Genomic DNA, 21,872 nt, shown 5'->3' with positions numbered 1-21,872 from the left:
CTGTACTCCACCAAAGCCAAGAGGTTTGTACGTGCACCTACCCTGAGCCAGGGCCCTAGGGATGGCTCGAGACAGGTCCCATCTGCTTGTCCATTTGTCTGTCGCCACAGGGGCTGCAGAACAGCTACTCTGAAGAATATCTGAGGACCCTCCTTTGCCAGAAGAAGCTGAAAAGCAGGTGAGGTCCTAGGGCCAGGGGACAGGCCTGGGCAGGCAGGCTTGTTTGGGAGGCTGGCACTGGGCAGCATGGTGGGGCAGAGATGAGGAATGAACCAAACCCTGGAGCCCAGGCTCAGGGCAGGGGCTTCTCCTGAGAGCTCCCTCCTGCCTGGGTCTTTCTGCAGCTCCCACACGTCCAAGCAGGGCTTCCTGTCCCGGGCCTGGATCTACTTCAGACACTACATCTACACTCCACAGCGAGGTATGGCGTGGGGAGCTAAGGTCAAGAGTGACAGGTGACCTCACCCCTATTTTGCGTAGAACAACTGCAGTAGAAGGTCCGCTCCTTTCCCCAAAACTCTTGTCATCAGGAAGAACAACCCCAGCTTGGGACAAGGGGAAGCCCCTGGCCTGGCCTTGGTGGTCCAGGGTCCTGTGAGCCCTGGCTCTTTTCCTAGGCCTCTTGGGAGGGATGGGGCTCCCGGGGCTGGATGGTGCTGGGGTTCACCACACCCCTCCTTTTGGGGACTGCAGGATTCCGACTCCCCCTGAAGCTGGTGCTTTCAGTCACCCTGACAGGGACGGCCATCTACCAGGTATGTCCTGCCTCTGTAGTGCCATTTGCCTCTGGACCCCTGCTCCCAACCCCCGAGCCTGAGATGGCTCAGGCCCTCAGCTCAGCTCTCCAAAAGCCCCGCCCCAAATCCTGTCCAGCTGCTTCTGGCCATCTTGGGAATGCTGGCCTACCCAGAAGAGAGGGGATGGGAACTCTTGTTGGGCTCACATAGGGTCAGAGCAAGAGTTTTGGAGTCACATAAATGTGGATTTAAATCCTAGCTCCTTTATTTACCTCCTGAGTGACCTTGGGCAAGTTACTCAACATCCCTGAAACAATTAGCTTAGCTGTGAAATGGAAGAAATAGAATTACTTCCTTTTAGTTGGGAAGATTTAGTGAGATAATACATGTTTGATAAATCCCCACCACCACTACCCACCCCTCAGAAAAAAAAAAAAATCAAAAACCCTGGAAGGTAGGTATGATTTTTCTCCATTTTACAGATGGAGGAAATTGAGGCTGAGAGATGAACTTGACTTGGCCAAGTTCCTACAGTTAATATCTCAGGGTAGCCAAAATTTGAATCCAGGTCTGTCCATCTTCAGCGCCTGTGCTCATTTATAGGACACTTTGCTTTCTCCAACATGGAAAAATTGGAAATTTTATATTCTGAAGTTTAGATAGATAGATGATTGATAGGCAGTCAGAGATAGACACATATACTTGCGCTGCTTGAAAGCATATCTGAGGCCTATGAGGCTAAAGTCGTATCTGTTGGTAATGTGCTGATTAGATGCACAAGGATGCTGCTCTAAGGGACAGATAAGAACACTGTGAAGGGTGGTGGGCATGTGGCTGCAGCCCGTGTGCTGCCAGAGTTTCTTCCCTGAAGTCTCAGAACACACTTTTCCTGGGATGGGAGTGCCTGGTGTGAGCACAGCCAGGCCCTGCCGCCCTGATTTGGAGGTTCTTCCAGGTGGCCCTGCTGCTTCTGGTGGGCGTGGTACCCACCATCCAGAAGGTGAGGGCAGGGATCACCACGGACGTCTCCTACCTGCTGGCTGGCTTTGGGATCGTGCTCTCAGAGGACAGGCAGGAGGTGGTGGAGCTGGTGAAGCATTACCTGTGGGCTGTGGAAGGTGAGGCCTCTCGGGAGCCCCTGAGGGCCAGCAGTGGGGACCTCAGCTGGGATACCTGAGCTCTGTCCCAGGTGCTGCGGACATGTGGGGTGTCCTTGGGCATGTCCCTTCCTCTTTCTGCGTCTTGGCTGCTTCATCTCCAAATTGCGGTGGTTGGAGCTTCCAGTTCCAAGTCTCTGAGACCTTAAGGTCACCTGTGCTAAAGGCCCCTGTTAGCTTGTGTGGTGTCTCCCACCCCTACCCCTAGTGACTTTGCCCAGCTCTGCAGGTGTGGAGATGGGGGAGGGTGTGGTATGTGTGAGCTAAGGGGACAGTCCCGGGCCTTTGCTGCGGGTGGGGAAGGGGAAAAGGAGGCAGTGAAGTGGGACAGTGTGCCAGGATTCTGAGCTATTCCTCATGGCAGGTGGGTGGGTTCAGGCAGGGCGGATGCTTTCTCTTCCCCAGTCCCTGTCCTCCAGGCACTTCCTTTCTCCTTCCTTCCCTTGACAATGAGCTCCTGGGCCCCGGAACTATACTAGTCTCCCCTTCTGTGGTCTGATGCCTCCTTATCCCTTAGCCCTGTTTCCCACCTACGCCACCTCCACAGCCCTGTGGAGGAGACTGAGAAGTATCCTTACTTGACACATGGGGAAGGAATCACCTGAGGTGGTACAGCCAGACAGACGGGAGCCAAGAGAAGAGCACAATCTCCTGATGCCCAGGCTGGGGCTCTCCATCACCTTGAGACAAAGCCTGGTGGTCAGGTGTCATGGGGCCTGCACCCTCTGCTGGCTTGGGAGTGCCTGGCAAAGGCACCCTGGCTCTTGAGGAGTAACATGTGATGGTCAGAGTCTAGGCTGCCAGTATTGCAGGTGGAGGTGTGATTGCTCTGCAGCTCTTTCTTTCCATTACCATCAGGGAGGGAGTAGGAGTGGGCAGAGGTGTGTGCAGTGACTGCTTCCTTCCCCGACCACCACTCCCACCACTTTCCTGAGTGTGTCTGCTCCCTGGAACTGTGGCCAAAGCCCATAAGATAGACAGGTGACAAGTTCTGGATGGGCTGAAAATGACATCTCCAGGGAGATTTTCCAAGTTGGCTGCAATCTGGGCCACAGGCAGGAGCAGACATGGCCCACATCAGTCCACATCCAAGCTCACACCTTGCTCACAGCAGCCCTGTTTGGTCAGCATCATTGATCTCATCTCACAGAGCAGCAAATCAAAAGGCAGAGGGAGGGCTTCCCTGGTGGCGCAGTGGTTGAGAGTCCGCCTGCCGATGCAGGGGACAAGGGCTCGTGCCCCGGTCTGGGAGGATCCCATATGCCTCGGAGCGGCTGGGCCCGTGAGCCATGGCCTCTGGGCCTGCGCGTCCGGAGCCTGTGCTCTGCAGCGGAAGAGGCCACAACAGTGAGAGGCCCGCGTACCGCAAAAAAAATAAAAAATAAAAAAAGGCAGAGGGAGGAAGTGACGTGTCCAGGACAATGGATTTGGTTTCTACTCAACACATCTGACACTTCTAGTCACATGCTGCAGTTTCCAAGCCCAAATGCTCCCACTTTGGATCTCCTTGGATGCAGGGGTCAAACAGATCAGTGTTCAACCTTCTAGTTCACAGACAAGGAAAACTGAGGCCCAAGAGGATTAGAGATATGCCACAAGCACTCAGCAAGCCAGGGATGGAACTGAGATTAGATCTGAGCTTGGGGACCCTTTGGTCTGTTCTTAGCCTAAGAAGCGAATGTCTTCTGAGCTTCAAGAGCCTGTTTTAGGGCTGCCCACCTGGCACCTGGACTATAAGCCTGGCATCATTCACAGAAAGCTCACACTCTGAGTCAGGCAGACTAGATTAGAATTCCTGCTCCATCACTTACCAGCTGTGTGACCCGGGCAAGCCACTTTACTCCTTTGGACCTCCATCTTCCTACCTGCAAAATGGGTGCTGAAGCTCTAAAGGCAACCTTGCCCTAGAGCCGCTTGATTGAGTAGGGGAGACAGACTGATCCACAAAATCAGGGCCCAGAAGGGGGAAGATGCAGAGTCCCAGAGGAGGCAAAGTGCAGGAAGATTTTATGGTACCAGGATTAGGAGGGACCCAAGTTTGGACACATTTGAGGCTGAGAGGAGCAAGAGGTAGACAAATGGAGACCAACGGCCAGGCTGGGGCCAAGGGGGCTGGCTAACCCTTCACCCCAATTAACCTATTCACTCACCTGGGCAGGCTCAGCAGGCAGGCTCCTCACCTCCTGGCAGAAACAGTCCAGAATGTACCTTTGCTGGCACCGTGTTGGCTCTAGGAGGGCAGCTGGAGCAGGGCAGAGCTGCGCAGACCCAGGGCTTTCTCCTAGCCTTACCTTTCAGAAAAGTGCCCCCTTCTGCCCCTGGAGGAGTGAGCCAGGGACAGGCAGATTGGCCCCGGGTTTCTGTAGCGGTCATCCTCAATACTGGCTGTGCCTGAGAATCACCTGGTAACTTGTAAGAAATCCCAAGGCTCAAGCCAGACTTCAGAAACCTTGAGGGTGGGGCCCAGCCTCTGTGACTGGACAAGCCCTCCCCACGATTCTGATGCCAGCCTGAGTTTGAGAACCACTGTAGCAGGAGCTCTATGCATGTCGGTTGGCTGATTGATTTCAATCAGTTGCTGTTTGAAATAGATCATTAAGACTCTGTCTTTGGGGGGGAAAAAAAAAAAAACCCAGTTCAGTGTTTCTTAACCCTGACTGCATGTCGGAATTACTGGGGTTGCTTTCCCAAAAGCTACGGCCTGGGTCCTATGCCCAGAAATTCTGATTTAATTGGTCTGGGGTACAGCCGGGGCCATGGGAAGTTGAACAACTCCAGGTGATCCTAATATGCTGTCAGTGCTGAGACCCACATCTCCAGAACCTGTGGCTACAAGGACCTAGTACTTGCCTTTCCCGTGTGTGTTTGCTCCCCTCCTGAGTCTCTGATGGGAACCAGGAACACTTCCCTTGGCTGACTAATGAGATCAGAGTGCAGACACCCTGGGCTCATTCTGGGTATGCTTGGAAATGACGGCACCACTTGCTCTGTCACTTCCTAGGAGTGTGGCTGGCAGGTCAGGCCCTCTCTCTGAGCCTCAGCTTCTTTGTTGGTCCCATGTCTCCCCTGTGCCTCTCCTGTGGGATTGCTATGAGGGTGTTGAGTAAGACTGGATGTGGATATAGGGTGGAAGGGTTGTAGCCCTGCATCCCTGCTATGCTAAATGCCAGGCTTGTTCACAACACCATGAATTCTCCCTCAGCTGCTGGTGATACAGGGAACTCATGATCTGTGCAAATGGACAGGGTGGGTGACCTGGGGAGGAGATGGGTAGCAGTGGTCACTTCCCTCATTCTGATGGACTCAGGCCACACTGACGGGTGCTCACATCTTCACAAAGGCCATTGACGCAGGCCCTGATGGGGTTTTATGGCTCACAACATGCTGGGAGATGGGCAGCCCAGCAGTGTGCCCGGCATGGGCAAGCTGAGGCTGGGAGATGAAATGACCCCATGAAGTCCACACAGCCAGAAAGCCATGGAGCTGAAGGCAGATGCCACATTGGATGGAGTCTCTCACGGGGGGTCACACAGCAGTGGAAGCGGCAAGACCAGGGTGAGGGCCAGGTCTGCAGCCTCAGAGCCGGCCTTTCTCTGTCTTGGCCACCAGATGTCACCTGGCAGTATTGGTCAAGCAAGGTCATCGACTTATACTGGATCTGAGAACAGGGGATGTGACAAGAGGCCTCTGCTCAGAGTGGGGCGTGGGGCAGGGATAACTCCCACCCAGGTACCACCCTGGCAGCAGTTCGGGGTCTCCCAGGAGACCCCCAGGCCCTGACCTCCCACTTTGCTCCCTTTCCACCTTCCAGTTTGCTACATCTCGGCCTTGGTTCTGTCTTGCTTTCTCACCTTCCTCATGCTGACCCGCTCGCTGGTGACACACAGGTGAGTGACAGGCTCTGACTCCGCCCGGTGCAGATGTGGGGAAGGGGTCAGAGCCCTGTGGGCCTGCAGGACCCCTGACCCAGGAGGCCTGTGGGGAAAAGCTTGGGGCTGGAGGGAGGGAGAGTCCCTGCAGGACCAGGCTGTTACTGAGCCCAGCTGCCCAGCTGCCCTGTGGTGGGAGGAGAAGTTGGGGCATCCCTGTCTGGTTGGAGAAACATCTGCGACTGATGGACGGCTGATGAAGGGCTGGCTTGGGGCCACCTGGGAAAGCTGGCATGCTACCTGGGAATGGAGATGAGGGAGGAAGGGTGCCACAGGCGGCAGGAACTGTGTGGGCAAGAACAAGTGTGAAGTGTGGGTGAGGAGTGGACTGGCTGGCGCTGGGGCACCAGAGAGATTATTGTGGGACATGGAATGCCAAGCCGCCTACCTTGCCCTTTCATGGTGAATGGTAAGGAGCACTGAGGAAATGTGGGCAGAGAGGGAGAGAGGCTTCTAGTTGGGAGTAGAGTGGGTGGGGAGGAGAGGGCCGGGGACTTGGCAGGGAGCTGGTCCGTACGCTGTACATTTATCAGGCCTCAGGGTTCCTGCCCCAGGATCTTTTCTCACAGGTTTGGCTCTACTCAGGCTGGCATATCGAGGCCCTCAAGCCTCTGCCAGCCTGGAACCTTGCCTCCTGCCCTGACGGCCGAGCTGCAAATCACTTTCCATCCCTACTGTTGTGTCCCACTTTCCTGACTTGGCTCAGGTTGAGCCTTCTGCCTTAATTTGTCTCCCTTGATCCCTGCCCCGCCCCCCACCAGCTTAGTCTTATTCATCCTTTAAGACGCAACTCAGACATCACCTCCTCTGGGAAGCCCTCCCTGATCTCCCAGGCTGGGTTAGTAGCTCCTCTGGGCTCCCACAGCTCTGGGCTTCCCTGCCCGTGGCTGTGGGTTGTACTTAGACTGGGAGTTCAGCCAGAGGCTGTTCCAGAGCAGGAAATTAGGGAGCGTGTGTGCTCCCTGAGATCTCTGGCTTCCTCACTCCCACCCCAGGGCCAACCTGCGAGCTCTGCACCGCGGGGGCGCCCTGGACCTGGGCCCCCGGCCCCCGCGCCCTCGCCCCTCCCGCCAGACCGTATTTTGTTGGATGAGCTTCACTGCCTACCAGACTGCTTTTACCTGCCTTGGTGAGCACCCCCTTGTCCACTCCACCTGACCTCGGCAGGCCCCACTGGCCTGAGTGGGGTAGGGGAGGGTGCTCAGCAGGTCTTGGCTGCCTCTGGGGGTGCCTCCGCCTGTGCTGGAGCTGGCTCTGGGGCAAAAGCAAGAGGAGGGACCCACCTTGCCTTCCCTGCCCTCAGGGAGTCCACACAGGTGGGGTGTGGGGGCAGGTGCAGGGGCCCTTGGTAAAAGGACACCTGTCACATGAGGATGGCTCCTGGGTGCCACCAGGGGTTTACACAGAAGGTGACCCAGGGCTGGAAAGTTCGAGGAGGCATATTCCTGCTTTTGTAAGGGAGGGCAATATCATGATGGGCTGTCTCAGGAGGTCATCCCTGTCACTGGGAGTATTCAAGCATGGTTATGTGGCCATGGTTGGGGGCCGCAAGGAGGGCCCTGCTCTGAGAGAACTGGACTAGATTAACTTCAAGGACCCCTCCAAGCTCCGAGTTTCTGATTCTCCCCTTGGGCACTGCAGTGACTAAAGTCCTTGCAAATGTGAGGGGGCTGGGGCCACTGTTGCCAAAGCAAGGGCCTGATTTCTCCCTCTGCTGCTGGTTCCTTCAGTTCTCACCTTGCCGGCGGAGGTGGAAAAAGATTATAAAGGGGTAGACGAATCACTAGCACTAAAAGTCATAATTCCTCGTATAGGTAAACTTTATGCCTCTGAAACCCTTTTGTACATATCCCATGTAAACAATTAGCCAATTGTTTCAACAGGCAACTTTCAGGTACCTACCATGTGCCAGGCTTTGACCAGTAGGAATGCAAACATTAATTTCAAATACTGTCTTGTCCTCAAGGACTCAGGAGCACCTGGGGGAAAATAACATTTGCAAAGCACTCTGTGGTTTTCAAAGAGTTGCCACAGATACTGTCTCATTGGATCCTCACAACAGCCCTCCTGGGTAGGGGCTGCTTATCCCCTTTTTACAGAGGAAGAAACCAAGGCTCAGAGAGGTAAAATAACTTGCTCAAGGTGGCACAGCTAAGCAGCAGCAGAGCAGGTGTCTGAAACCAGGTCTGCCCAGTTCCAAAGCCTTGGACTCCTGGGAGTGGCAAGGGTGGGCTGATGCCTTTCCCTGTTCTCCTCCCCATGCTGGCAGGGCTCCTGCTGCAGCAGATCCTCTTCTTCCTGGGGACCTTGGCCCTTGCCTTCCTGGTGTTCATGCCCGTGCTCCACGGCAGGAACCTTCTGCTCCTCCGATCCCTGAAGTCCTCATGGTGAGTGAGGCAAGGGGCCGAGGGCTCTGGGACCGCTTCCCCGAGGACCACTAACAGTGACACCCGCCCCATCCCCTCACCCCCCACAGGCCCTTCTGGCTGACCTTGACCCTGGCTGTGACCCTGCAGAACATGGCAGCCCACTGGGTCTTCCTAGACACTCACCATGGACGCCCAGAGCTGACCAACCGGTGAGGTTGCTCCCGGGCTTGCGCCTCCCTTAGGCCCTCAGCTGCTTCTTCGGTGTCTTTGTTTTTGTGCCCTTCTCCCTCGTCTGTCATTTTTCCCCTTTCTCTAATGGGGAGCCCAGTGAGCAGTAAAAAGAGCTTGCCTTAAAAGGGGTCAGTGACCCAGCTTAGTCCAAAATACCTCTCTGTTTACCTGTCACAGGTCCAGAAATACCCCCATGAGCCTTTCCTGTTTGGGGGATCAATACTGCTCTCCCCTTTGCAGGAAGGAGGTTAACAGAAATATTATTTCTGTGCTAGGTTGTGGGAGGACCTTGGCCCCAGGAGAGACTTAGAGTCGGTGGACAAGGGACCCAGAGGAGGGAGGTGGGGAAACCAGGGTCATAGAAAGATCCAGGTGGATCTGGACTTAAACCCCACTGACTAGCCAGACAGCTTTAGCGAAGTCACCCAGTCTCTCTGGGCCTCTGTCTCCCAGATGGGTGGGATGAGTGAGCTGGGTTAGGACAGCAGACCCAGCCCAGAAGATGGGTACCCAGAGGTGTACTCAACGAATACACGGCAGCTGTGGTCATCTAGGTCTGACACTGACCCTGAGGAAGGGACTCTGTGTGAGGACCTGCCTCAGCTCTCTTCTCCCTGACCCCAGACGAGCACTCTGTGCAGCCACCTTCCTTCTCTTCCCCATCAACGTGCTGGTGGGTGCCATGATGGCCGCCTGGCGAGTGCTGCTCTCTGCCCTCTACAATGCTGTCCACCTTGGCCAGATGGACCTCAGCCTGCTGCCACCTAGAGCCGCCACTTTCGACCCCGGTAAGGTTACTGGGCAGGAGCTGGGGGCAGGGGATGCTCAGGCTGCCTAAGCAGTGCGGGAGGGTCTGCCCTGACCTAGTCTCTACAGAGGATGTCTGTAACCCCAAGCTGTGGGTATGTGTAGCGGGCCATGTGCAGTGCACGTGCAACATGCTCAGGTGCCCACGTGATCGCATGCAGGGTGTGCAGGGCACTCCCTCTGTCTGTGTTAGGTGCTGGCTGGGCGCCCCCGCCCCCGCACTAACACTGCCATTCCCCACCCACCCAGGCTACCACACATACTGCAACTTCTTGAAGATGGAGGCCAGCCAGTCACATCCAGCCTTGACAGCCTTCTGTGCCCTGCTCCTGCGAACTCGGAGGCCCCAGCCCCGCACGGTCCCCCGGGATGGCCTCAGACTGGGGGAGGAAGAGGAAGGTGAGCCTTTCCACTGGGAATGGGGGGAATTGAGCCCACCCGGCTTCTCCCAGGAAGGAGGCACGTCCCCTCTCCAGCAATGCAAGGGAGAGAGGGCTAGGAAAATGCCCACTTCCTCTCTGGGCTGCCTGTGGGAGAGAAGAAGTGAGAATTCTCCTGGTCCGTCTCAGGGTAATTTTTCCCATAATACTAACACACACACACTTTCTGTCACGTGTGTGCACACACACTCACTCCTCACGTGGAGAAGGAGACAGCTGTCTCAGAGCTAAGGGGCTCTGTCACCCCTACCACCCCAGGCCACCCCCTGCCTCTCCTAAGCAGTACGTCCTCCCCCACCCTGCTGCCTGGGAAGTGTGTAGTAGGGAGGGGGACCCTTGTCCCAGCCCTGCCTCCAGTCCCCTCCACAGAGCTCATCCTTTCCCTCTTCTGCTGGCCACCCAGAGGATGACACCCTGAGCCTTAACAAACACACTTGTGCACTGCACACTCTCCTGGCTTCCCACCCTGTGAAGGTGCACCTGGAGCCCCAGTCTTGGCCTCCCTTACCCTACATACACAAGGGGTTTTCAGACTCTGCTCAGGTCTTGGTGCTGGGGGTGGGGCTTGGCCGGGTGTGTGTTGAGTGACCCACGGAAGGTCTCTTTTCAGGGATGCAGCTGCTGCAGACCAAGGACCGGGTGGCCAAGGGATCAGGGCCCAGGGTAGGCCGAGGCAGGGCCCGCTGGGGTCTGGCATACACGCTGCTGCACAACCCAGCCCTGCAGGCCTTCCGGAAGACAGCCCTATCAGATGCCCGGGCCAACGGTGCCCAGCCCTGAAGGTGGGGAAGGCCACCCCGCCGTGTCCTTGCCTGTGCTGGAGCACTTCCCATCCTCCCAGCCCACTCCCTCCCCAGCTCTCCCAGCCTCATCACTCCAACCATGGCAGCCTCTCTGCTTGGCACCAGCTCTGCCAGCAGGTCCCGGGGGTTCAGGGCCAGCCGGGGGTTGCTTTGCTTTGGTGGGAGTCTGCCAGCGCTGTGAGCCTCAAGCCTTGGGAAGGCTCTGGTCTGCCCCTTTGATCTTGGGAAGCCAGCTAGGGCTCTGGAGAAAGCAATCGGTGGTTTAGGCCCTTGGTCCAGAAGCCTCCCGACGCTGGCTCTGCCGCCAGCCTTCAGGCTTCACGGAAGCCTTCTCCTGATTGGGGCTGGTGATGCAGGCCGGGACAACCTAGGATTCCAGCTGGGCCCACTCAGCCTTGGAACACACTACTGTGATCAGACACAGCACTTCCTCTCTCCTGCAGCTTTCTCCGCTCCTCCTGGGGGGCCCCGTGGCCTGCAAGGCAGCCCAGGAGGAAGCCATGGGCTCCTACCTGGCAGCAGTCACGGCTCAAACCAGGCCCCACATTGAGCTGGCCACACTTGAGAGCCTGATATTTTTGTAGCTGGTATGCCTTTAGATATTATGAAAGAGGTTAGTGTGCTCCCTGTAATAAACTTGTCCCTAAGAAACAGTCTTCCTGAAGGGGAGGAGTACGTGGGGAAAACCGCCCGGCATCTCAGTCAATCAACACTGTGTTTATGGGGCTTGGGTGGGGTTGGGGTACTCTGGTCAATGCTGGGCTGGGCACTGGGTTGGGGGCAGAATGGGAACCATGGCCACATCCCTTGAGGTGGTGGAGAGACTGGGGACCTATGGTGCCACCCCTGAGCTGTGTGAGCATTGGCTTTGGAAGTAAGACTGATTCTGGTCTTTGAGAATGAGCAGGATTTGGGGAGGAGGAGAGATTTCAAGAGATGGGGAGACAATATGAATAAAGGTATGGAGGTAGGAGGAGACTAGTACGCAGAAGGGAGGGCAGCTGAGGGGGTCCCTCCCCCTGCTGGGGACTGAGGTGTGGGCATGTATGAGTGAGGGTTTGGGGGCCACTGTGGGGCTGGGGCTACCGAGGGTGGGGCAGATGTGGCCACCCCACACACCTGGATCAGTGGGGCCTCCAGAAATATCTGCACAATTACACCACATTCTTGCACCCAAATGACAGCCTCAGACTCGCAGGAAGCCAGGCAGGGCCAGGGAGCATCAACCCACCTTCGAGGATGCCCAGGAAGAGGACAAAGAGGGCAGGGTCTGATCCCACTGCAGCCCACTGAAAAATGTCTTGCTAGCCCTGTGTTAGTGATTGACGGGGTCTCAGGAATGAGAAGGCAGACTGGGTCTCTGCCCTTAATATGGAAACAGAGTCATAATAAAGTGTAATCAGGCTGGGACACTGGACACTCAGGACTGTGTGAGCCAGAGGAGGGGGCCTAGTCCAATTTGGGGGGGGGTGACGGAAAAGCATCCAGGAAGGCTTTCTGGAGGAGGTGGTACCTCAGCCGACTCTCAAAAGCTGACTTAGCCAAGTGAGGAACAGGAGAAGGGTGTCCAGACTGATGGAACAGTATAAGTAAACGTACAGAGGATGAGACATCACAGACTGTTAAAGGAACAATTAATTAGCCATTCCAAGAGAGAGCCAGTCAGAGGGGCCACAAACATCTGTCTGGGGAACTCGGGCTTCACCTTGAAGGCATGGGGGGCCATGGATGACTTTAAAACAAGCGAGTACCTAGTTCATTCAGAGCACAAATGTTCCCCAGCTGCCCCCGACTCAGGTCTTAGGCCCACATCCTACTCCAAGAAGCCAAGCGTGCTCATCTGTGAATGGAGCCAGAGATGTCAAGGGGTCCAAGCTGGGTTAGGATTATCAAGCCTTAGATAGTCAGAGTCAGTGGGTCAGAGTCAATGAGTTACCATATCCTAGCCCATCCTTTGTTTTCTGAGGAAACTGAAGTCCAGAGATGGGCAGTGACTTACCCAAAGTGGCACAGCACAGGGGACTCGGCACCATCCTGCTGCTTTCCATCAGAGGTGCAGTCATCCTTGACATGTGCTCTGGTGACAGCAGCTCAGCAGGAGCTGCAAGCTGACCAGGGGGGATGGGGAGGTGCTGTATGTGGAAGGAGGAGGAAGCGGGGCTGGCCAGCCTCCAAGGCTCACAACTGCTACCCCACGTTCCTTGGCCTCCCTGCCTCCACTTTGCTGGACTCAGCAGTTCTGGGGGCTCTAGTCAGAGGCTTCAGAGCCTCTCTCATGGGATCTTGTCCCTATACATAGCACCATTTGATCGGAAAAGGGGCAGGGATGAAGGCAGTAGGGAGACGCATCTCTGACCCAGCACAGGTTCTACGGTCTCCAGGTTCTGACCCCATCCTAAGAGACCCACAGGTTGCTGCCAGGCCCTCCACCCCCCAAGTCAGTTCCTGATCCCCCTGCTCTGTGAGGAAAAGACTTTCCTCCAGGAATACTATTTCCTCTTTCTGGAAATGTGGGAGGAATTACCATTCATTTCCTCTGGCTTCACCTTCAAATATGTTCTCTTGTCCTCAGTCTCTCTGGGTCTTTCTCTTTCCCTCTCACCCCATCCTACATCCCCTCTCTCCTCCCTTCTCTCTCTCCTCCATCTTGCCTTGCCCGTCCCCGCTTTCCTCACTGTTCCCTAACATCTCTTCCAGGAGCAGGAATGGGAAGAGAGGCCACAACCCAGGCACTTGATTTCCCCCATGCCCCCTCCAAAACACCTCTTTCGGGCCACTGCTCAGGGACCCCATTGAAGCCTTTGCAGTGGTTGTCAGGCTCATGCCCCCATTTGTGCCGTGGGCTAGGTGGGGGGTGGAGGAGAACATCTGCAGCTCAACCCAGACCTGAGCCCACCACCGGGCCACCCCTCCCTGAGTCACAGGCCCCGGAACATGTGGACAGGAAGGCTGGCTGTCCTTCCAGTCCTATCCTCCACCGGGGGCCCCCTAGATCCAGACAAAACACCAGGCAGATGCAGGGGAGCATCAGAAATGCTGTTTATTTCTCTGCCGCCCCCAGGCTGCCTGGTCTCTCTAGAGGGGCAGGCTACAGATGCATACCTGGAGAGGAAGGCAGGACAGGTGTCCAGGATGGAGGGGCACACTGAAGGGAGGAAGGGTGAGGAGATGAATGACATTCTGGGTACTCCAGGCCTGTCTGAGATGAGGGCAGAGCCTCCCAAGCCCCCAAGTCGTCAGAGAACACCTAAGGTCAACAGGAGCTCAAGCAGGTCAGAGAGCCTCAAAGCCACGCCAGCCACTTCTGCTACATCTTACTCTACATCTCCTGTGCCCTGTCTGCTTCCGCCTACCTCCCTGCCAAGCCCCAAGCCCCAAGCCCCAAGCCCCACCCATAGCCTTCGGCAGCTTGTCAGTCCCAGTGGCCAGAATTCCACCAGTGAGTCCCCCCGGGTTGGTTAGGACACCGCCCTGTCAGCACGCTGCCCCGAGAAGGAAGCACGGGCATTGTGGTTAGCAGCAATGAGCACCGTAGACGGTGAGTTACGGGGTCAAATTCTGTCCTAGTCACTAGCTTTGAGCAAGTCTAGAAGTTGGGGCGGTGAGTGTTCCAGAAGAGATGAGAAAGGGAGGTAGGAAGATGGGAAGTCCCCGATGCAGGCTTCGAGAGTTGCCGAGCCCAGACCCCTGCAGCACTTGTAAGGGACGGCTGCAGAGTCAAAGGGCAGGAGTCAGCGAGGCCTTGGGCCTGCTCCAGCCCAGCCTGGGTGGGGGTGGGGCTAGAAGGCAGTGAGGAAGAGGAGGAGGAGGCTCTGGCCCAGCAGAAGCAGCCCTGGGGGCTGCTTCCCAGAGACCCCTCCTCCTGCTGCTGCAGCCTCGGGGCCCCCAGTACGGCTGAGGTAGATGATGACGACGTTGTCCTCAGGACCTGACGGCTGCACCTCATTGTCAACCGTGTAGCAGCCCTTACCCTCGGCCGCTTTGCCATGGAACCTGCGCCCCAGTGCATCCTCGCCACCCTCGCCTGGTGTGGCCAGTGCCACGTTCACCGAGCTCTCCGCACTGCCCAGCTCGTTGGTGGCCAGGCAACTATAGGTGCCCTCCTCCAGCTTGCCAAAGTCGGGGATGAGCAGGCTGCCATTGGCAAAGGCCTGAAAGCGCAGCCGGCTGCTGGCTGCCAGGACACCGGGCAGGGCACGTCCATCGGCACCCACGTTGGGGCTGGCAATCTCCACGGTGCCGCCGGGCGTCTGGATGTGCCAGTGAACCTGGGGGGCTGGCTGCCCGTCCACGTCGCAGTGGAGCGCCAGCACGAAGCCAGGACGCAGCTCGGCGCCGTCCTGACTGGGCTGGTAAGTGAGCTGCACCGAGGGTGCCGAGCAAGGCAGCGGCAGCAGGCGGTTCAGCCGTGTGCCCTTGAGCACATGCGGTGAAGTGCAGGTGATGTTATCCTGCTCTGGGATGGACACAGCAGTGGTCAGGGCCCACGTCTTGAACCACACGATGCCGCAGGTACAGTCGAAGGGGTTATCGTTGATCTGCAGGTGGGACAGCGCGGTGAGCGGTGTGAAGGTGCCCTCTGCCAGTGTGTGCAAGCGGTTGTGATTGAGCTGCAGTGAGCGCAGGGCACGAAGGCTGCGGAAGGCGTCGCGGGGGATGAAGGTCAGCTCGTTGCTATCCATCTTGAGCAACTGGAGGGCGCTGAGGTTGTTCAGGTCGCTCCAGGCAAAGTCAGAGATGAGGTTGTGGCTGAGGTCCAGGCTCTTGAGTTGGCCCAGAGGGGCCAGGGCACCAGCGGCCACCCTGCGGATCTCATTGTGCGCCAGCCACAGCGACTGCAGCAGGGGCACCTCCCTGAAGGCGCCCTCTGGTAAGCTCGGCAGCCGGTTGGCCGACAGGCTTAACGTGGTCACGTTGGCTGGGAAGCCAGGTGGCACGGCCTCCAGGTCACGGTAGGCACAGTCGGCGATCTGGAAGCCGTACTTTTCCCCACAGTCGCAGGACTCGGGACAGGCCTGCACCAGGCCCACAAGGAACACCCAGCACAGCAGACGCAGCTCCTGCATCCTACCTCCTGCAGAGAAGGACATGCCACCAAGGTGACCCCGAGGACATGCAGAAGGCACTCGTCCCTCTCAGCACCCTGACCCAGAGCTCTTCCCCATCAGAAGGACCTGCCAGCATCATCCAGCTAAGACCCAACACCACCTAGCCCACCACCCCCATTCTACAGGAGGGGAAACTGAGGCCCAAAGAAGGTCCAGGACTTGCCCGAGGTCATGCAGTCAGGAGCGGGTGAAGACCGGACGGAAGAGGACCCCAGCTCCTTCTCTGAGCAGAGAGCTCTCCCTGCATCGGCCAGCTCCGAGCTGACTTTATGGCTCGAGATCTGTTTTCCAGCCACCTCCTCCCCCCAGCACTCGGCAGAACCTCCCTCCTGCCCTCCCACATCCTGGCCGCAGTCCCTCCCACTAGAGCCCCCCATAGGTATGCTTTGCCCCGGGCCTAGACAAGGCCCCTTGTGCAGTGCACACCACCCCCATCCGCCCCACCCACCGCTCTCCCTTTCCTACCGGCCCGTGACCACAGCAGACACCAGACCCTTTCTACAGAATCACACCCTTGGCCTATTCAGTTCAAACTACGCCAGGCAGCTGCCTAAATAAACCCCTGCCAGGACCTCTCAGCTGGCTTGGGTGAGGCCAGTGGCTCAACCCAAATACTGCTGAGATTTCCAGGGCTGCGGTTGTTAGAGGGACTGAGGCCCCCTGGACAGATCCAAGCAAGGGATTGTCCCAAGCACCCCAAACCAACAGGGAAGTGCCCAGGGGAGCCCAGCCCCTGTGCCCGGCAGGCTGCCCTCTCCTCCCACTGGCCCTTGGAGCCCTCTTCCAGCTGGCTTACCTTCAAACTACTCTTTCTTAGTCAAGCAGAGCCTCTTCTAAGATGGGACCAAAAAAGCAACAAAGGAAGAGTTAGCCCTGGACAGTCTGCAGGGCCAAGGGAAGATGAAGATGCTGGAGGAAGGGGCAGCCTGGTCCCTGCCCCACCTTCAGTCTGCACACCTGGGCCTGCCCTTTCCTTATCCGGACAGGGTGCCTGAGACCGTCTGCTGAGAGGAGGCTACAGGAAGGGAGCCCAGGCAGCCCATATACTTCCTCCTTCCAGCAAAACAACTGCTTCTCTGTAGCAACAAGGACCCGTGTTTCATAAGTGACACCAGAAACTTGAGGGGGAAAAGATGCCAAATTTTTTGATTTTTTTTTCTCTCTCTCACTCACTTTTAGCAGCTTCAACTTCCTTAAAGACACAGCGCTAGCTGGACAAGACCCAAGAATAGATGTGGCCAGAAGGATTTTTATGGGGGGAAGGGTGAGAAACTGAATCCCGTGGAAGGTGGGAGACTTCTAATCTCACTTTGAACAAGAAAAAAATGTGCGGGGGTGGGGGGCATTCTCCAAGCTGAGACCGTGTGAGAGATTGTGTGTACACTTGTGTGTGCATGTCTGAGTGTGGGTGTGACATCTCTATGTGCAGATGAGTTTGTATGTGTGTTTGTGTGGATGTGGGTGTGAGACCATGTATGGGTGAATTTGTGTGTTTGGAAATGTTTGGGTGTGTGTATTTGTGTAGGTGTGAGGCTGAGTCTTTGTGTGTCTCTGTGTTTGTGTGGGTGTATGTGAGTCTGTATATTTGGGCGTGTGTGTGTGTGCATGTTTATGTGTAGAAGTGAGTGTGCATATCTGTGACTGTGTGTCTGTGTGGGTCGTGGGTGTGTTCCAGTGAAAAGCTGAGGCCAAAGTGTATAAAACACCCACGATGCTCCAAAGCCTCAGTAAGAAGCCAAAACGTTAGAGCTGTTTTTGTAAGAAAACACATCCTCCTGGCCCGCCCGTGTCAGGCCTGCCTGCTGGCTCTGAGGCTGGGCTGCCCTAAACACATGTAGTCCCAGGAGGTCCCCAGGCTCCAAGGCTCCAGCCCTGGCTCCCCACTGGGCTGGAAGGGGGTGGGCAGGAGGCAGGGATGTGGCTGGGCTCCAAGCGGGTAAAAGAAAGCTCTGGACAGGAACCAGCTGGGCTTCAGTTTCCAGACTGGGATTCTGAGACACTCAGGCTCACAGAGATGGTTCCATCACCCAGGACTATCCACCTGGCAGCCAGATGAGGTTGAAGGACATCGCTCCTTTTGGAATAGTCTCTCTGTGGCCTCCCAAGTGCCTGAAACCCCACCTTAGGTGCTGCCTGTCTGGGGACGCAGCGTCGCTCCCTGGGCTCTGCTGTTCCAACACTAGCATCCTCCAGGGGGAGGATACTTGCGTCCAGTTCTTTTTTTTTTTAATTTTATATTTTATACAGCAGGTTCTTATTAGTTACCCATTTTACACAGATTAGTGTATATATGTCAATCCCAATCTCCCAATTCATCACACCACCACCACCACACCCCTTTCCCCCCTTGGTGTCCATACGTTTGCTCTCTACATCCGTGCCTCTATTTCTGTCCTGCAAACCGGTTCATCTGTACCATTTTTCTAGATTCCACATATGTGCATTAATGTACGATATTTATTTTTCTCTTTTTGACTTATTTCACTCTGTATGACGGTCTCTAACTCCATCCATGTCTCTACAAATGACCCAGTTTTGTTCCTTTTTATGGCTGAGTAATATTCCATGGTATATATGTACCACATCTTCTTTATCCATTCCTCTGTTGATGGGCATTTAAGTTGCTTCCATGACCTGGCTATTGTAAATAGTGCTGCAATGAACACTGGGGTGCATGTGTCTTTTTGAATTATGGTTTTCTCTGGGTATATGTCCAGTAATGGGATTGCTGGGTCATATGGTAATTCTAGTTGTAGTTTTTTAAGGAACCTCCATACTGTTCTCCATAGTGGCTGTATCAATTTACATTCCCACCAACAGTGCAAGAGGGTTCCCTTTTCTCCACACCCTCTCCAGATTTATTGTTCGTAGATTTTCTGATGTGCATCCAGTTCTTGTTTCATGTGTATATATTGTATTTCTCTGACGTTAATAGCAGCTTTTTTTTTTTAAAGCTTCCTTCTATCTGCATTGTTGGTTTCTTCAAGTTGCATTTTTTTTTCTGTTAGCTTACTTATTTGGAACTGTCTTTCCTATTAGAGATTTTCTCAGTTAATTCACTTGACATAACTTTATTCTCATGTGTTTAATGGGAGACCCCTCTACTAGAGAGGAAGCCTGTTCAAGGCAGACACCTTGTCTTCCCTGTTGTTGTTTACCCCTGGCACAGAAAGGATGCTCAGTAAATACCCCTTGACTCAATGAATGGGTGAGTTGGGTGGGCATCAGCTGCCAGAAATGAAAGCACTTTGGAGGTCACCTTCTCCACCCCCTCATTTTACAGACAAGGACCCTGGGCCCAGACCGGTTTCCTCAGAACAGGACATGTTAAGAATATTTCATACAATGTGGGAGACCCACCCTCTGTTGGGTGAGTGAGCACGTTACCAGACTTCCTGGGGGTCCTTTCACCCCCATTCCCCATCATCAAAGACCTTGATGGCAGCCCAACACTAGGCTGCCCTTGGAATCCCATGCAGAACAGCCGGGGGTGGAGGCGGGGGGAACGGGGTGGTGCTATGGCAGGAGAAGCAAGAGGGACCTGCCCACCTGGGCAGAACTGAGTCTGCACACATTGGTCACTGACAGCTCTTCCCCGTCTGCCCAGATCCCATCACCTCCTGAGGGTGCAGTGTGCCCCACCTCTACCAAGAAGGACAATAGGACAAGGGCCGTCAGGGTCCAGTGGGCCTCTACCAAGAAGCATGGTGTCCTCCAAGGCGCTTCACAGTGGGCCACGCAGGGCCACTCCCTGCTGAGCCTGAGAAGCGGTGGTACAACTCAGAGGACTGGGCTTATCAACCCCTAGGCAGCCACCGCCCCCACCCCCACCACCCCGCTCTCCCTGCACCGTCATCCCCTCATCGACTGAAAGTTCTTCCTGAAGAGCCCATCCCACAGGAGATAATGCGAGCAGGCAAGGACACAAACCGGAGGTCGGCTCCCCTTCCTCTTCCCAGCCGGGAGCTCCCTGTGGACCTGGAGATGGGGGTCCTCGGTGAGTATGTGGATACCTTGACTGTCCCCAGATCACAGATGGAGGCCCAAAGGCCTAGGGCTAGAGAGCTTCTCTCAGACCCTAAAACCCCTCCACCATCCCTGGATCCTCAGCAGCCCTGCAACGGTGGAAGGGAGAATTAGGAGGTGGGGAGCCGGAGGAAAGGAGTCAGGTCTGGGAGCCCATCCTGCCAGCCCCATCCTGGCTCCTGTGGGCCTCAGTGTAGAGTGACCAACAGTCCCAGGATGCGGGGCTTTCAGTGTTAAAATCCAGGCAGTCCCAGGCCAACTGGGACAGTTGATCACCGTAGCAGGGGAGGTGGTGCTCACTTCTTCCCACAGAGTTTTTCTTTCTGCTCCCCCTTCCCCAGCCCCCCGAAGAAGCCCAGCCCTTTCTCCTCCCATTCCTCCTGCCTTCCCCTCCCACCAGGGTGGCCAATCCCTTTCCTGCTGCAGAGGCTCAGCCAGCCTGACTCCACCACCCCAAAGAGGCCTCACTCCAGCTGACCAGGGGGCCACGTCAGCTCTTCCTGGAAGGCAAAAAAAGATCCTGGAGAGAGAGAGAAAATAGAGTGAGAGGGACAGAGCCCAGCACAGAGGGAACTGGAGAGAAACCGAGAGACTGAGAAAAGGGAGACAGAGATGGGGGAAGAGAGAAAGAAAGCAATCACCGACAGCCAGGGTTAGACCTGAAGGTAGAGAAAGGACGACACAGAAAAGGAGATGGAGAAAGAGGGTCCGCTGGGCCCTGAAATTGGCTCTGAGAAGAAGGAGACCGTTGGTGCTCAGATGTGTGGCCAGCTGTGGTTGGGAGCTGTTGCCATCATGCGGAGAGGGCAGGTTGGTCTCGATCCCAACCCCACTTTCCCTCCACACAGCTTGCTGGAATAATTGGGAGGAAGCTCAGCAGCTCCTGGCGGGACTTGGTTAAGCCTGTAGGTCTCCCAGGAGGAAGAGTCTGGCCTGGGCCATTGAGAATACAGTTTCTCTGTCCTATGTGGGAGTCAGATGAGATGGTCTGATGTCCTTCAACCCTGATGTTCTAGAATTTCTAATGCCTACCTTCACATGAGGAGTCTGTGTGCACTCGTGTGTTCACGCACAATCATTTCTGTTTGCACGCACGTGAGCCTGTGCTGATTTTCCATATGTGCTTGTTGGTGCACGCACACTGCGGGTATGTGGGGATGGCTCAAGCGTCAGCGCGTTGTGTGGGCTCCCGAGGCTGTGGGTAGGGCCGGCAGGCCAGGCCCCATCTCCTCCCCTGCATCAGCCTCAGCCCAGAGGCCCCAGCCCGGGCAGAGCCGGCCTGGCCCCTGGCTGACCCTACCACGATGCCCGCACTCCCGTTTCCTTTCCCACCCTCCACCTTCCTCTCCACACACCCCTCCCCTTCGCTCAGATGTGAGGGCCTCTTGGCTCTTCTCCAGTCTCCGTTCTTCAGACCTTGGAAACCAGGAGGTGCCTCTCTGATCTGCCCCTGGCTACTTGTCTGGCCCCATCTCCACCCCGCTAACTGTGTCCAGCCTCACACATCACCTGCTCCCACGTTGGGGGCACTGCTCTTGCTCTTTTCTCAAACTGGACTCTGTAGGGCTCACTCCCTCTAGTCTATGGAGATTTTCAAACGCCAGCTCCCCAGATAGGGCTTCCCCAACCACCTTACATGATTAGCCTTTGTCACTCTGTCCCCTAACCCTGCTTTATTTGTCACTCTTCCTTTTTTAATTTTTTTTGCCATGCTGCTCGGCTGGCAGGATCTTAGCTCCCCGACCAGGGATTGAACCCAGGCCATGACAGTGAAATCACCGAGTCCTAACCGCTGGAACAGCGGGGAATTCCCCGTCCCTCTTCCTAACACTTACCTCTGACATACATGTGCGTGTAATTCTTTTCCATCTCCCCAGTCTGAATATGACCTCCATGTGGGTGGGCACTTTGTCCTGTTCACTGCGATACCCCCAGTGCCTGCCAAAGGGTCAGCCACTTAGTAGGTGCTCGGTAAATAGTGTTGAATGAATGAATGAAGAAAAAGACCTCCAGTCTCCTAGCAGGAAGCCTCTGCCCCCCGGCCCTCCTCCACCTGCCCAGGGCCTCCCCAGCCCCTCCCTTCTGTGTGGCACTGCCCTCTCTGTCACTGGACACTCTCTAGTTGGCATTTCTGGTCCCTGCCTCCTAGTACCATCCTCACTGCCCTCTCCTGACCTTTCCCTTAGTTCGCAGGGGCCGTTTTCAGCAGCGGCACTAACTGCAGCATATTTCATTGGAATTATTTTTGTTCTTCTGCCCGCCAAT

The 21,872-nt window shown here is 55.9% G+C and overlaps 2 protein-coding genes across 6 annotated transcripts in view; one reads left to right on the top strand and one right to left on the bottom strand.

The window, feature by feature from the left end:
• STRA6 (signaling receptor and transporter of retinol STRA6) overlaps positions 1-10,450 on the top strand; it is a gene marked incomplete at both ends in the record, with an annotated part of 29,023 nt that extends 18,573 nt beyond the window's left edge. For all 5 annotated transcript variants that reach the window (XM_079699517.1, XM_079699516.1, XM_079699515.1 and 2 more), the window contains 11 exons: positions 111-178; positions 345-421; positions 694-755; positions 1,693-1,855; positions 5,706-5,781; positions 6,819-6,952; positions 8,093-8,210; positions 8,300-8,401; positions 9,048-9,211; positions 9,480-9,629; positions 10,281-10,450. In XM_079699517.1, the coding sequence (XP_079555643.1) occupies positions 111-178; positions 345-421; positions 694-755; positions 1,693-1,855; positions 5,706-5,781; positions 6,819-6,952; positions 8,093-8,210; positions 8,300-8,401; positions 9,048-9,211; positions 9,480-9,629; positions 10,281-10,450 (1,284 nt within the window). The remainder of the gene's footprint in view (positions 1-110; positions 179-344; positions 422-693; positions 756-1,692; positions 1,856-5,705; positions 5,782-6,818; positions 6,953-8,092; positions 8,211-8,299; positions 8,402-9,047; positions 9,212-9,479; positions 9,630-10,280) is intronic.
• A 3,802-nt stretch (positions 10,451-14,252) lies between these two features.
• Positions 14,253-15,542, bottom strand: ISLR (immunoglobulin superfamily containing leucine rich repeat; the record flags this gene model as incomplete). Its single annotated transcript, XM_079699980.1, has 1 exon — positions 14,253-15,542. Exon 1 carries the CDS (start codon positions 15,537-15,539, stop codon positions 14,253-14,255), a length of 1,287 nt encoding a protein of 428 aa, XP_079556106.1. The 5' UTR covers positions 15,540-15,542.
• Between the last annotated feature and the right edge of the window lie 6,330 nt (positions 15,543-21,872).

Source organism: Hyperoodon ampullatus (assembly GCF_949752795.1).
Source record: "Hyperoodon ampullatus genome assembly, chromosome: 3".
NCBI classification, from domain to species: domain Eukaryota; kingdom Metazoa; phylum Chordata; class Mammalia; order Artiodactyla; family Ziphiidae; genus Hyperoodon; species Hyperoodon ampullatus.
Note: the sequence above shows the minus strand (reverse complement) of the source record. Positions and strands in the feature narration are given on the sequence as shown.